General features: G+C 42.6%; 1 protein-coding gene across 1 annotated transcript; it reads left to right on the forward strand.

Annotated features, from left to right (window-relative positions):
* The first annotated feature begins 4,823 nt into the window (after positions 1-4,823).
* Positions 4,824-12,526, forward strand: LOC139375523 (uncharacterized). The gene is made up of 5 exons (XM_071117355.1): positions 4,824-4,832; positions 5,087-5,315; positions 9,795-9,931; positions 10,275-10,371; positions 10,620-12,526. The coding sequence occupies exons 1-5, from the start codon at positions 4,824-4,826 to the stop codon at positions 11,840-11,842; spliced, it is 1,695 nt and encodes a 564-aa protein (XP_070973456.1). The 3' UTR covers positions 11,843-12,526.
* Positions 12,527-13,407: the final 881 nt, after the last annotated feature.

The following is a 13,407-nucleotide window of genomic DNA, read 5'->3' on the forward strand; positions in this document are numbered from 1 at the left end:
TGAAGAATTTTGAAAATAATAAATGTGCAAATATTGTACAATCCAGCTGTGCAAAGCTCTTAGAGACTTACCCAGAAAGACTCACAGTTGTAATCACTGCCAAAGGTGATTATAATAATGTATTGACTCAGGGGTGTGAATACTTATGTAAATTAGAAATTTTGGTATTTGATTTTCACAAAATTTGCCTAAAAATCGAAAACAATGTTATCACTTTGTCATTATGGGGTATTGTGTGTAGATAGGTGAAAAAACAATCAACATTTAATCCATTTTGAATTCAGGCTTTAACACAACAAAATGTGGAATAAGTCAAGGGGTATGAATACTTTCTGAAAACACTGTAGATGTCCAACTGCCATTAGTTGATATGAGAAATAATACATTTCCAACATAGAAGCACAATAGCCAAACCAAAATATGAAGTTTAATTGGTTCTTGCTAACTGACCCAGAGAGATGAGACAGATTTATTTTCAGTGTAAGTAGCAAATCTGATATTGCAATGTCATAGGGTGCGCCTATCCTAGACGGTTTAAACTTTCAAATGACTGATAGTGTTGGGCCCAACATGTGCCTGGACGCTGAGACAGTGCACCCTCCCAAGCATATCTAATAGCTCTGAAAAATTATTCAAACAAGTCATGTCCTACCTCATCCCCATACTGGTATGTATTTATTTATTTTGCTCCTTTGCACCCCAGTATCTCTACCTGCACATTCATCTTCTGCCGATCTACCATTCCAGTGTTTAATTGCTATATTGTAATTACTTCGCCACAATGGCCTATTTATTTCCTTAACTTACCTCATTTGCACTCACTGTATATAGACTTTTTGTTTTCTTTTGTTCTACTGTATTATTGACTATGTTTTGTTTATTCCATGTGTAACTGTGTTGTTGTATGTGTCGAATTGCTATGCTTTAACTTGGCCCGGTCGTAGTTGTAAATGATAACTTGTTCTCAACTAGCCTACCTGGTTAAATAAAGGCGAAATAAAAAAAATAAAAAAAATGTCTGGTTTAAACGTTCAACAGCACTGAATAGGTTAAACCCTAGCATAAACTTAAAGCTATCTTTTAGGGCTAGGCCTAAATCTATCAGCCCACACCATTCTATAAATTATCCATTAAACCAACCATGAGGAACATCATTGATCCAAAGTGCGATGAAAGCACAGAACATGAAACAAATTTAAATGAAACCTGTCACTCATAAAACCATAATGTGCGTGACCGTGATAAAACTAAATATAACCTTGCTTTTCGACATAACAACTTCTTAATAAACAATATGTACAAATAATCAGATTTAGTTTTAAATACAATAAATGTAAATTCAACATTTTTCTCCTTTTTTACACTTCGCTATCACTTAGGTACGTCATTCTTTTTTTACACTACGTCATCACTTAGGTACGTCGTTCTTTTTTTACACTTCGCTATCACTTAGGTACGTCATTATTTTTTTACACTTCGCTATCACTTAGGCACGTCGTTCTTTTTTTACACTTCGCTATCACTTAGGTACGTCGTTCTTTTTTTACACTACGTCATCACTTAGGCACGTCGTTCTTTTTTTACACTTCGCTATCACTTAGGCACGTCGTTCTTTTTTTACACTACGTCATCACTTAGGTACGTCGTTCTTTTTTTACACTACGTCATCACTTAGGTACGTCGTTCTTTTTTTACACTACGTCATCACTTCGGTACGTCATTATTTTTTTACACTTCGCTATCACTTAGGTACGTCGTTCTTTTTTTACACTACGTCATCACTTCGGTACGTCGTTCTTTTTTTACACTACGCTATCACTTAGGTACGTCATTCTCTCGCAGCATGAACCTTTCAAACAACAAAAGTAGCCCCAAATGTTTACGCAACCAAAGCGTTGACTCTTGTAATCAATCTGTACAGAAAAACATAAAATAACAAGTCCTTCCCGGTCACTGTGAGAATAGATTGAGATCCCTGCGTCATTAATCACTGTGAGAATTCAAGATTGAATTAAATGTATTTTTTTTCTCACCAAACTACACACAATATCCCATTAAAACCTATATGGCTGTGTTTTGAACTGACAAATGGAGAATGTCTATTATTCCCTTCTATACACCCTATTCGTATATAGTGCACTACTTTTGACCAGAGCCTGCATAGTGCACTATATAGGGAATAGGGTGCCATTAAAGGCTCGTCCCCTGTCCTCTCTATCTGTCTTTGTGTATTGTCTTCAGGTGTTTCTTCAGATGGCCAGTCTGTTTGAAGTGCTTGCCACACTCAGAGCAGGTGTAGGGTTTCTCCCCAGTGTGGACCAGTTTGTGCCTCTTCAGATTATTGCCTGGGGGGGCTCCTGGGTGTCTGGATCTCCCTGGAAGACGGCCGCTGCGGCTCCTGAGGTAGACTGGGTGGTGGGAGGCCTTTCCTGGGTGTAACGGTTGATCAGGGCCCTGACGGCTCCAGGAGGAACCAGGGCTACAGAGGGACAGGACGGAGAAAGGTGGCGGGGATAGTGGAAAGCGAGAGACGCAGAGAGAGACAGAGAAAGAACAAAAGACAGAGAGAATAACAGTGGAGAGATAATTATAGATATTATTAGAGCCTGGTTCTCATTCCAATACTGTTTAATACATTGTAATAAGATGTGTGATTCAGAAGCAGGTCTCCCTAGTTCCTACCTCTGCCTGGTAACTCTCTGAGAGGTTGTCTGCGGACCAGAGTCGGGGGCCTGCCCCCCTCCTTCTTCAGCAGTATGTACCCAGGGGCGTAGTCATCAGAATAGTCTGCCTCCTGATGGTGGGGGGGGGGGGGGGGCAATGACACAATCAACCACAAAAGCTTAGGGTCATTGAAAACTCTGACAAAGACTGTGAGGCCGATGTACATAAGCTTAAATGAACAAGTGATACTAGCAAGCGCAGTGTGAAGGTTTCTCTTTTTTCTGGGTTCACCAACAACAGGTTGAGTATAGAGAGGTGGATGAATTGACAAGACAGCACAAACAGATCTGGGACTTAGACTAGCTGGGGACTCAGGCTAGAAGCCTGTCTTACCCAGTCCACCTCCTGTTTGATCAGAACAAAGGCCATCTGTGGGTTGCCCTCCTCGTCATACGCTCCACAGTGCAGCTCAGTCCCCTGGTCCTCCTCCCGCAGGTGCTGCTCCCCAGCCCGAGGTAAAGCCTGCTTTGTCAGAACTGAAAATACCAGACCAGAAGAGAGTTGTACTTAGGATAAAAGGCACAAAAAACACTCTGAGTTAAAGTTTAGAAACCAACTGATGTGACAGAACATTTCAACATCCTGTGTTGCAACCATACAAATAGAATCCCGTCAAATTGCCAGTGTTTGAGGTTCCAAGTACGTTCTATTTCATCTATTTCTATAGTTGCAACATACCTATCATTTTGGGTGACATATAAATCCCTAGGTTATGAAGGATCTCTTATCAGTCATTTATGAATGCATAATAGTATAGACTACAACTCTCAAAACGATATGTTCTGCCTAATATTGTAGTCTATACAAATTAAACGTAGCTACATGAAGTAGTTTTGGAAAAATTAGCTGTGATTCTACATGCTCAGCTAGCTAGTTATCAGGATGTGTGATCATGGGTGGTGAGTAATTAGAACGTAGATAGATAGTTAGCTACAGTGGATAACGTTTTCACCTCACCGCATTGAACGCCGATGTCACATTTTCCGATAAGTGTTGCACTTTGACTCGGTCTGGGCTCTGTGGTTTTGGCGTTCACTTTCACCGGTCCATCTCTTCGTTATTTCATGGGATCGACGCCTCGATTTGAGGTCCTTGTTCTCTTTTTTTATTCTGGATATTTCGGCTCGCAGTTCCTCAATAGTTGTTTCGAAAAGTTTAATTGTCTCGGTGACTGCAGTATTCAATACACTCTCCATAACAGAGGCGAACTGAATTTGAAACCCTTCGTTCGACATGTGGGTGGCAGACATCTTCAACCAACACTCATATACATACATGTACAATCGATTATTATTTCGAATATAACTTACAAGATTGATCAGAACATGGCTTCTTCTTCTATGGACACGGCACACAGTGCTTTGTGTGACGCACTGAGTGGTGTGTAGATTTCCTGTAAATATTTTACACCATTTTATAAAAATAGCCGGATTATATTTTCAACCTTTTTTACAGTCAACGTGAGAACATGCAAAGGTTTTGTTCAAATAAAGACATCTCTCCAGAGAGGAGCGTAGTGTAGATTGTCCCACTGCCAGATCCGTAGGTTTGTTTCCGGAAGTGCTATTCTTTTTTGGGAATGACTTTAGCAAAGATTTGTTATAACTAGACCAAGATAGACACAGCCTGTTGTTTCCAATGGGAACAAATTAGTCATAGTGGGCAGAACAAGGAAAGAGGTGGTTAGAGCCTATCACGAACTAGCAAGATCCTATTGGCGCGTTCTAGCATTTATCTGCATATTTCCGTTACTTCCCCCTCCTCGCCTTGACGTTCCTTGTAAACAACGTGATTTAAAAAAAACTTTCGCACATGGTACTCTGTTCATAACATGAAATAGTTTGGGGAACAGAAAATTGTTTTGAGATCAAATCTCAAATTTCAGCGACGAGCAAAATGTCGTTCCATATTCTCCCACTAACGGCCAGTAGATTTCCTGTCACTACCATATTTGGTAGTGAACGGAAAGGCTAAGCGGATGCTTTACATTTTATACATCCGGTGAAATGTCTGTCTCATTGTTCTATCTGTGATTTTAGTGTTGGCTCTGTAACTATCAAACGCTAGTTACCTAACTGCCATAAGCTTGCGGTCTTTCAATGCCTATGGTATTTCTTTGTTCGAATATCCTCATACAGTAAATGCTACATCTTATATCTAGAAAGTATTAAATTGTTATTAGGACCGTCATTGAAAGAGACAACATCCAACAGTAGCTAGCCTGCTAACGGTAGCTAGCTAGCTTCCTAGCCTTTTGCTGAGTTGGATCGTAACACTGACCCACTTGAACAAAAGTACCTAAATGTTACGAACTCTTAACTGTAGCTAGCTACACATAGACAGTTTGCTATGATGTCTGGAGACTGTATTCAAGGCTGCTATGTACGAGATCACCAGGCTGGTGGACGATAGCTTCCTGAAGGAGATGTCCCGCAGCCGGGAGCAGGTCGAGTCACTGAAGAAGCGGCTGCAGTGGTCAGAGAACAGACGCAGGGATAGGGACAAAGAGCGAGACCGGAGGGGGAAGTGTGCGGACTGTGGGAGAGCTGACGAGGAAGCCGAGGAGAGAAGCTTTGGAACCTCACAGACAGGTGAAAAGAGAGACATCAAAACACATATCTACAATGTACAAAACATTAGGAACACCTGCTCTTTCCATGACCGACTAAAAAAACCGGAAAGCTATTTCCCCTAATTAATGTCACTTATTAAATCCACTTTAAGTGTCGATGAAAGGGGTGAGACAGGTTAAATATTAATTTTTAATCCTTGAGACATGGATTGTGTATGTGTGCCATTCAGAGGGTGAATGGGCAAGACAAAATATTGAAGTGCCTTTGATGGGTATGGTAGTAGGTGCCAGGCGCACTGGTTTGAGTGTGTCCAGAACTGCAATGCTGCTTGGTTTTTCATGCTCAACAGTTTTCCATGTGTATCAAGAATGGTCCACCACCCAAAGGATATCCAGCTAACTTCACACAACTGTGGGATGCATTGGAGTCAATGTGGGCCAGCATCCCTTTGGAACGCTTTCAACACCTTCTAGAGTCCATGCCCCAGACAAATTAATGCTGTTCTGAGGGAAAAATGGGGTTGCAAATCAATTATATATATATATATATATATGTATGTATGTGTATATATGTATGTGTATATATATATGTGTATATATATATATATATATATATATGTATGTGTATATATATATGTGTATATATATATATATATATGTATGTGTATATATATATATGTGTATATGTATGTATGTATGTATGTATATATATATATATACATACATACATACATACATACAGTACCAGTCAAATGGTTGGACACTCCTAATCATTTAAGGGTTTTTCTTTATTTCTTTTACTGTTTTCAACATTTTTGAATGATAGTGAAGACACCAAAACTATGAAATAACACATATGGAATCATGTAGTAACCAAAAAAGTGTTAAACAAATCACAAAATATTTTATATTTGAGATTCTTCAAAGTAGCAACCCTTTGCCTTGATGACAGCTTTGCACACTCTTGGCATTCTTTCAACCAGCTTCACCTGGAATGCTTTTCCAACAGTCTTGACGGAGTTCCCACGTGTGGTGAGCACTTGTTGGCTAATTTACCTTCACTCTACGGTTCAACTCATCCCAAACCATTTCTATTGGGTTGAGGTCGGGTGATTGTGTAGGCCAGGTTATCTGATGCAGCACTCCATCACTCTCCTTCTTGGTCAAATAGCCCTTTCTAAATTAATCACAGACAGTGTCACCAGCAAAGCACCATCATACCACCTCCTCCATGCTTCACGGTGGGAAGCACACATGCGGAGATCATACATTCACCTACTCCGCGTCTCACAAAGACACTGCGGTTGGAACCAAAACTCTCAAATTTGGACTCATCAGACCAAAGAGCAGATTTCCACCAGTCTAATGTCCATTGCTTGTGTTTCTTTGCCCAAGCAAGTCTCTTCTTATTTTTGGTGTCCTTTAGTACTCTTTTTTATGCAGCAATTTGACCATGAATTCGCAGACGAGTAGGTAAACCACCACTACCCTCAGTATTATTGGCCAACATGCAATCATTTGAATTCAAACTGGATGATCTACGGCTAAGACTATCCTACCAACGGGACATTAAAAACTGTGATATTTTATGTTTCACTGAGACATGGCTGAACGACGACACAGATCATTTAGAGCTGACTGGCTTCTCCGTGCATCGGCAGGACAAAGCAGCTACGTCTGGGAAGACGGGGGGCGGGGGTCTGTGTCTATTTGTCAACTGCTGGTGCGCGATGTCTAATATTAAAGAAGTGTCGAGGTATTTCTCGACATAGTTAGAATACCTCATGATAAGCTGTATACCACATTATCTACCAAGAAAGTTCTCATCTATATTATTTGTTGCCGTCTATTTACCACCACAAACCGATGCTGGCACTAAGACCGCACTCAATGAGCTGTGTAAGGCCATAAGCAAACAAGACAATGCTCACCCAGAAGCAGCGCTCCTAGTGGCCAGGGACTTTAATGCAGGCAAACTTAAATCCGTTTTACCTCATTTCTACCAGCATGTCACATGTGCAAGTAGAGGGAAATAAACTCTAGACCACCTTTACTCCACATACAGAGACGCATACAAAGCTCTCCCTCCATTTGGCAAATCTGACCATAATTCTATCCTCCTGATTCCTGCTTACAAGCAAAAACTAAAGCAGGAAGAACCAGGGACTCGCTCAATACGAAGTGGTCAGATGACAAGGATGCTACGCTACAGGACTGTTTAGCTAGCAAAGACTGGAATATGTCCCGGGATTCATCCAATGGCATTGAGGAGTATACCACCTCAATCACCGGCTTCATCAATAAGTGCATCGACGATGTCGTCCTCACTGTGACCGTACATACATTCCCCAACCAGAAGCCATGGATTACAGGCAACATCCGCACCAAGCTTAATGCTAGAGCTGCCGCTTTCAAGGAACGGGACACTAATCCTGATGCTTATAAGAAATCTCGCTATGCCCTCAGACAAACCATCGAACAGGCAAAGCGTCAATACAGGACTATGATTGAATCCTACTACACCGGCTCTGACGCTCGTCGGATGTGGCAGGGCTTGAAAAATATTACGGACTACAAGGGGAAACCCAGCCACAAGCTAAATGCCTATCTGCTTGCTTCGAGGAAAGCAACACTGAAGCATTAATGAGAGCACCAGCTGTTCCGGACGACTGTGTGATCACGCTCTCCGTAGCGGATGTTAGCAAGACCTTTAAAAAGGTCAACATTCACACTCTCTGGGCCAGACGGATTACCAGGATGTGGACCAACTGGCAAGTATCTTCACTGACACTTTCAACCTCTCCCTGACCGAGTCTGTAATACCTACATGTTTCAAACAGACCACCATAGTCCCTGTGCCCAAGAAAGGGAAGGTAACTTGCCTAAATTATTAGCGCCCCGTAGCACTCACGTCTGTAGCCATGAAGTGCTTTGAAAGGCTGGTCATGGCTCACATCAACACCATCATGCCGGAAACCCTAGACCCACTCCAATTTGCATACCACCCCAGCAGATCCACAGATGATGCAATCACAATCCACACTGCCCTTTCCCACCTGGACAAAAGGAACATCCTATGTGAGAATGCTGTTCATTGACTACAGCTCAGTGTTCAACGCCATAGTGCCCACAAAGCACATCTAAACACCTCTAAACACCTCCTTCTGCAACTGGATCCTGGACTTCCTGACAGGGAGTAGTGGTGGTTTACCTACTCGTCGTGGGGAATTCATGGTCAAATTGCCACAAAGGAACCACTACTAAAGGACACCGATAATATGAAGAATTGCTTGGGCCAAGAAACACAAGTAATGGACATTAGACCGATGGAAGTCTGTCCTTTGGTCTGATGAGTCCAAATTAGATTTTTAGTTCCAACCGCCATGTCTTCGTGAGACGCAGAGTAGGTGAACAGATGATCTCTGCATATGTATTTCCATGTATGGAGGGTGATGTGATGTGATGTGATGTGTGGGGGTGCTTTGTGGTAACGCAATCTGTGATTTATTTAGAATTCAAGGCACACTTAACCAGTGTGGCTACCATAGCATTCTGCAGCAATATGCCATCAGCGATATGACATCTGGTTTGCACTTAGTGGGACTATTATTTGTTTTTCAACAGGACAATGACCCAACATATCTCCAGGCTGTGTAAGGGCTATTTCACCAAGAAGGAGAGTGATGGAGTGCAGCATCAGATGACCTGGACTCCACAATCACCCGACCTCAACCCAATTGAGATGGTTTTGGATGAGTTGGACCACAGAGTGAAGGAAAGCAGCCAACAAGTACTCAGCATATGTGGGAACTCCTACAGGACTGTTGGAAAAGCATTCCAGGTGAAGCTGGTTGAGAGAATGCCAAGACTGTTCAAAGCTGTCATCAAGGAGAAGGGTGGCTAATTTGAAGAATCTCAAATATAAAATATATTTTGTTTTCTTTAACACTTTTTTTTTGTTTCATGATTTCATGTGTTTCTTCATAGTTTTGATGTCTTCACTATTATTCTACAATGTAGAAAATTGTACAAATAAAGAAAAACCCTTGAATGAGTAGGTGTGTCCAAACTTTTGACTGGTACTGTACATACATACAATCAGTGGAGGCTGCTGAGGGATGGAAGGCTCATAATAATGGCTGGAACGGAGTAAATGGAATGACATCAAACTCATGGAAACCATGTTTGAAGTATTTGATACCATTCCATTGATTCTGCTCCAGCCATTACTATGAGCCCGTCCTTCCCAATTAGGGTGCCCCCAACCTCCTGTGATAAATATAGAATCACTCTGAAGTGGGGCTGCTGTAATGTGTACATTCCATACTTTAGTGATCAGACAGTATTGGTTTAAGAAAGGAGTCAGTCATGGGTGGTGGTGGTGGCATCTTAATAAGATGTTTCCTTTCCTTCATCTGATGTGAGGTGACTCCATTATCCACAATGTTACTTACCTTTTACTCCAAATGAAACGTTCTCTTTGTTTACCTGTGGCCAGGTGTGGAGAGGGGGTGTGGCCTGAAGCAGGAGAAGGTACCAGGGGAGGAGTGGAGCAGCTGTGGGGGCGTGGCCAGGGAAACAGCCTTAAATGATCTGGAGGAGGCTGAGGCCACCAGCCCTAGGAGAATCTCTGAGGTAGGCAGGGGACTGACTAAACACCTGTGGGGGGTGTGGTGTTACAGAATGTTCAGATGGAATTATGTTGTACATAACAGATTGTCTGTCACAAAGAATAGGGCAGCCATTTTCAAACCTCTCCTCATATTTGAACTGTTCCAGAACTTAAACACTTCATTCAACTTGTCAACAAATCATCAAGTCCTTCACTACTTGAATCAAGTATGCTAGTTCAGGGCTACAAAGTTGTGAGATGTCTGGGGGTCCCAGAGGAGAATTGTGAATATAGAACCATCATGTCAGCTCTATTCAATCACTGTCAGTTTATCCATCATTTAGTCAGAATCATTTGCTCTTCCAGTCCACAGAGGTCGGAGGTCAGAAGCTGGACAGTCTGCTGAAAGAGGAGCCTCTCCACAACACTGAGCTACAGGAGAGATGGGGCGTCTGCCTGGATGGTGAGTTGAGGAGTTTACCACAAATATAACACAGACAATAACCTACTTTTTATGATGATGAGAAGGATAACAAGAGTAACTTTTATAGTATGCTGTTTCATTTCAAATGTATTCATTATTATACATGGAAAGTCAACTTGAAACTGTAAGTAGACATTTAACATTACAGTTACTCTACTACGGTTTCTAGTAATTCTAATGTCTTAAATATTAATGCTTCTAATGCCTCATGTCCCCTGTGTTTTCAGGGGCCGATGGTTCAGACGTCTCGGGGCCCAGTAAGAGTTTTATTCAGCAGGATCTACAGCGGTGCCAGGATGACTGGGCTTCTGGTCTAGACCAGCATCCTGAACCACCGGGCCCCGAGGGAGACCCAGGAGACGCCAGCCAACCTCTCTACCGCCCCCGCTACAGCATGGAGGAACTGGGGGTCGGCTTTGAGAAGTCTGGTTACGGCAGTAGTGGTAGTGGCGACCATCTTCTAGACATGGAAGGGCTGGATAGGCTTCCTGGTTCCCAGTCTAATCTGGGGGGGCTGAGCTACAGAGCTGCAGGTCACTACCAGGTGGACCTGGGGGGGTCTGAGGGGGGAGACCATCACCATCGCTCCCACATGCCTCGCTCCCATCGGAGCCGGAGGGAGCAGGTGGGGTCGCCAATGCCATCCCCCCACCCGGAGGTGGGAGACCTGAACTGCCTGTTGATCAATGAGGAGGGTTACCTGCAGGACTCCAGTGTCTTGTACCCTGAACACGGTGTCCCAAAGTCAGGTAGTAGAGCCGGCCACAGGGGGCTAACCTCCATCCACTCTGGAAGCTCAGCCCACAACAACAACACAGAGAGCCTGTATGGTGCCGCTGACGACTTTGGACACTCTTTAAACCTCAGAGATTGTTCACAAGAGCAGGTAACAGGAGGAGGGGGGAGGTGTCATGCCTGCAATCAATGCAGCATGACCTTCCCAGACTCTGGTTCTCTCAAGGTCCACAAGCAGAAACACAAAACGGGGAGAGGGTCGAGTACAGGGTCAGGGTCTGTGCCTCTGTACTCCTGCACCCAGTGCGGTAAGACCTTCACCCAGGCCTGCAACCTCAAGGTCCACCAGCGAGTCCATCAGGCCAAGGGACTCCACCGCTGCAGCCACTGCGGCAAGGGCTTCACCTCCTTCTCCGACCTGAAGAGGCACAAGTGCAGCCAGACCACAGACAAGCCCTACTGCTGCTCCATCTGCGGGAACAAGTTCAGTCGGCTCTGGAACCTGAAGGTGCATCAGCGCATTCACACGCAGGAGAAACCCCACTGCTGCAATATGTGTGACAAGAGCTTCACGCGGGCAGACATTTTGAAAGTGCACCTGCGCACCCACACTGGGGAGAGACCGTACTGCTGTTCTGTGTGTGGACTCAGCTTCAAACGACTGGCACATCTGAAGTCACACCAGCGCAAACACAGGCCAAATCTCCTGGACTGATTTTGTTATTGATACATTTTTTTTTATATAGCAGACACTTACAATTGCTACATTAATCTTCGGACAGCTAGTTTTATTATTTTATTTGACATTGAGAACATTTCTTGTGATCAGTTCTTTATTAATAAGGACATTGAAAATATGACCATGTTTGCTGTGATCTAGTGTACAATAAATTAGGCGGCTCTGCTATTCTTACAACTTTGCCCAGTCAAAAAGACGGAACTACTTTTCTATGAGTTCTGATCCTTCTAACCTTGATTTTCATTTTTATAACATATACAGGACTTCACTTTTTAACATGTATAGTTTTTACTAGGTGTTGTCCAATTAATTCTGTAACCCTCTTCAAATCAAGTTTGATTGGAAAATGCTGTTCAGATGAGGACATGCATTATCAAATCTTTGTACTCCCTGACTAAGGCCATGCAGCCGAAACGCGTCTGACTTTAATCTTTGTTTTCATTTAACATGGCGTACAAATGAAGGCATTTTAATGAATTATTTTCAGAGTGCCTTGGTCCTGCTTTCTTTTTGATGAGAATATGAACGGTTGTAAATCTGTGTGTTGGTTAAGAATTCACGCCATACATGGACTGTCTATGAATTGTCTGTCAAAATGATCATGCCAACCTAACAAACATTTGAATACGGGGCATTCATGTGCTCGTGGGAAGTCGTAAGTCTGCCATGATTGTGTTCAAGTGCATTTAAAGTCTGACCAATTCTTCAACCAATAAGATTTTAGATATCTGGATTGCTAGCTAACATTGCTAAAAAATAAAGTTAGCTTGTGACGTGTTGATAGGACGGTTCAGCATGAACAACAAAATAATCAATCAACAATAAGATAGTATAGTCCTGTCAGAGTCAAATCAAATCAAATTTATTTATATAGCCCTTTGTACATCAGCTGATATCTCAAAGTGCTGTACAGAAACAGTCAACAGTCTCAGTTCGAAACCTTAGTCCTACCAGAACCTTTGGTTGAGAGTGTGAGTCCTTAAATGGAAGTCCAAGACCAAATAAATGTTTGTAACCCAAAGGAAGCCCCCCCCAAAAAGGTAATCCAACGAGATCTAAATTTAAAAGCAATAATCCAACAGAAAAGACACAATGGGCCACATTCCCCTGCGCAATGTCTAGATATTTTCACTAGCGCCAGGACAACACCTGTATCGAGATCTTTTTTTAGATGACAAAAATGAAAACATGGAGCAGACTTAACCTTTTTAGTCCTTTAAAAACCTGCTGTATGTAAAATACTGTGTGCTATAGCTTGGAATATAAATACATGGGACTCTGGATGACAACATAGGGATGTTTGTTTAGGACTGTTTTGCTAAAGAACTCCACTTTAGTGTTTTGTTTCCTTATCACGACACTGGTGTCATCCAGGCCTCTAATTTTCATCAAAACAGTGGACTGTGATAGAGAAAGAGGCCTACAAATTCCTCTTAGCACACAGCAAACAATGCTACCTCTCTCTGCAGTCAATTCAAGATGGCACCTGTGGGGTGGACACGCCTCCCCACCACACCCATATCTGCAACCTTAAAGGCCGA

This window comes from Oncorhynchus clarkii, chromosome 19 (assembly GCF_045791955.1).
Source record: "Oncorhynchus clarkii lewisi isolate Uvic-CL-2024 chromosome 19, UVic_Ocla_1.0, whole genome shotgun sequence".
Taxonomy (NCBI): domain Eukaryota; kingdom Metazoa; phylum Chordata; class Actinopteri; order Salmoniformes; family Salmonidae; genus Oncorhynchus; species Oncorhynchus clarkii.